At 49.2% G+C, this 331-nt stretch overlaps 1 protein-coding gene across 1 annotated transcript in view; it reads left to right on the top strand.

Annotated features, from left to right (window-relative positions):
• Positions 1-9: 9 nt before the first annotated feature.
• Positions 10-331, top strand: part of LOC106878734 (cystinosin) — a 56,522-nt gene continuing 56,200 nt past the window's right edge. Inside the window, exon 1 of the mRNA XM_052969411.1 lies at positions 10-264. Coding sequence (XP_052825371.1) covers positions 10-264 — 255 coding nt within the window. The remainder of the gene's footprint in view (positions 265-331) is intronic.

Raw genomic sequence — 331 nt, 5'->3', positions numbered from 1 at the left:
CGTCATCCAATGCCACTCCCTGGTGAACTGATGCAGAAACTCGGAGGTGGATTCGGATATACAAAGATAGACCTTGCTGATGCCTATAATCAGATCAAGCTGGCTCCAGAGAGTCAACGCAGACTCGCACTCAGCACTCACCGTGGAGTACTCCTGCAACAACGACTCCTTTTCAGAATCAAGTCAGCACCTGGTTACTTTCAGATCATGGAAAACCTGACCCATGATCTACCTGGAGTGGCCGTCTTCCAGGATGACATGCTCGTCAGTGGGAAAGATGCAAACAGTCACCTAAACAACCTAAAGTGTCTGCTCACACGTCTAAGCGACA

The sequence above is a fragment of the Octopus bimaculoides genome, chromosome 7 (assembly GCF_001194135.2).
Source record: "Octopus bimaculoides isolate UCB-OBI-ISO-001 chromosome 7, ASM119413v2, whole genome shotgun sequence".
In the NCBI taxonomy this organism is placed as follows: Eukaryota; Metazoa; Mollusca; class Cephalopoda; order Octopoda; family Octopodidae; genus Octopus; species Octopus bimaculoides.
Note: the sequence above shows the minus strand (reverse complement) of the source record. Positions and strands in the feature narration are given on the sequence as shown.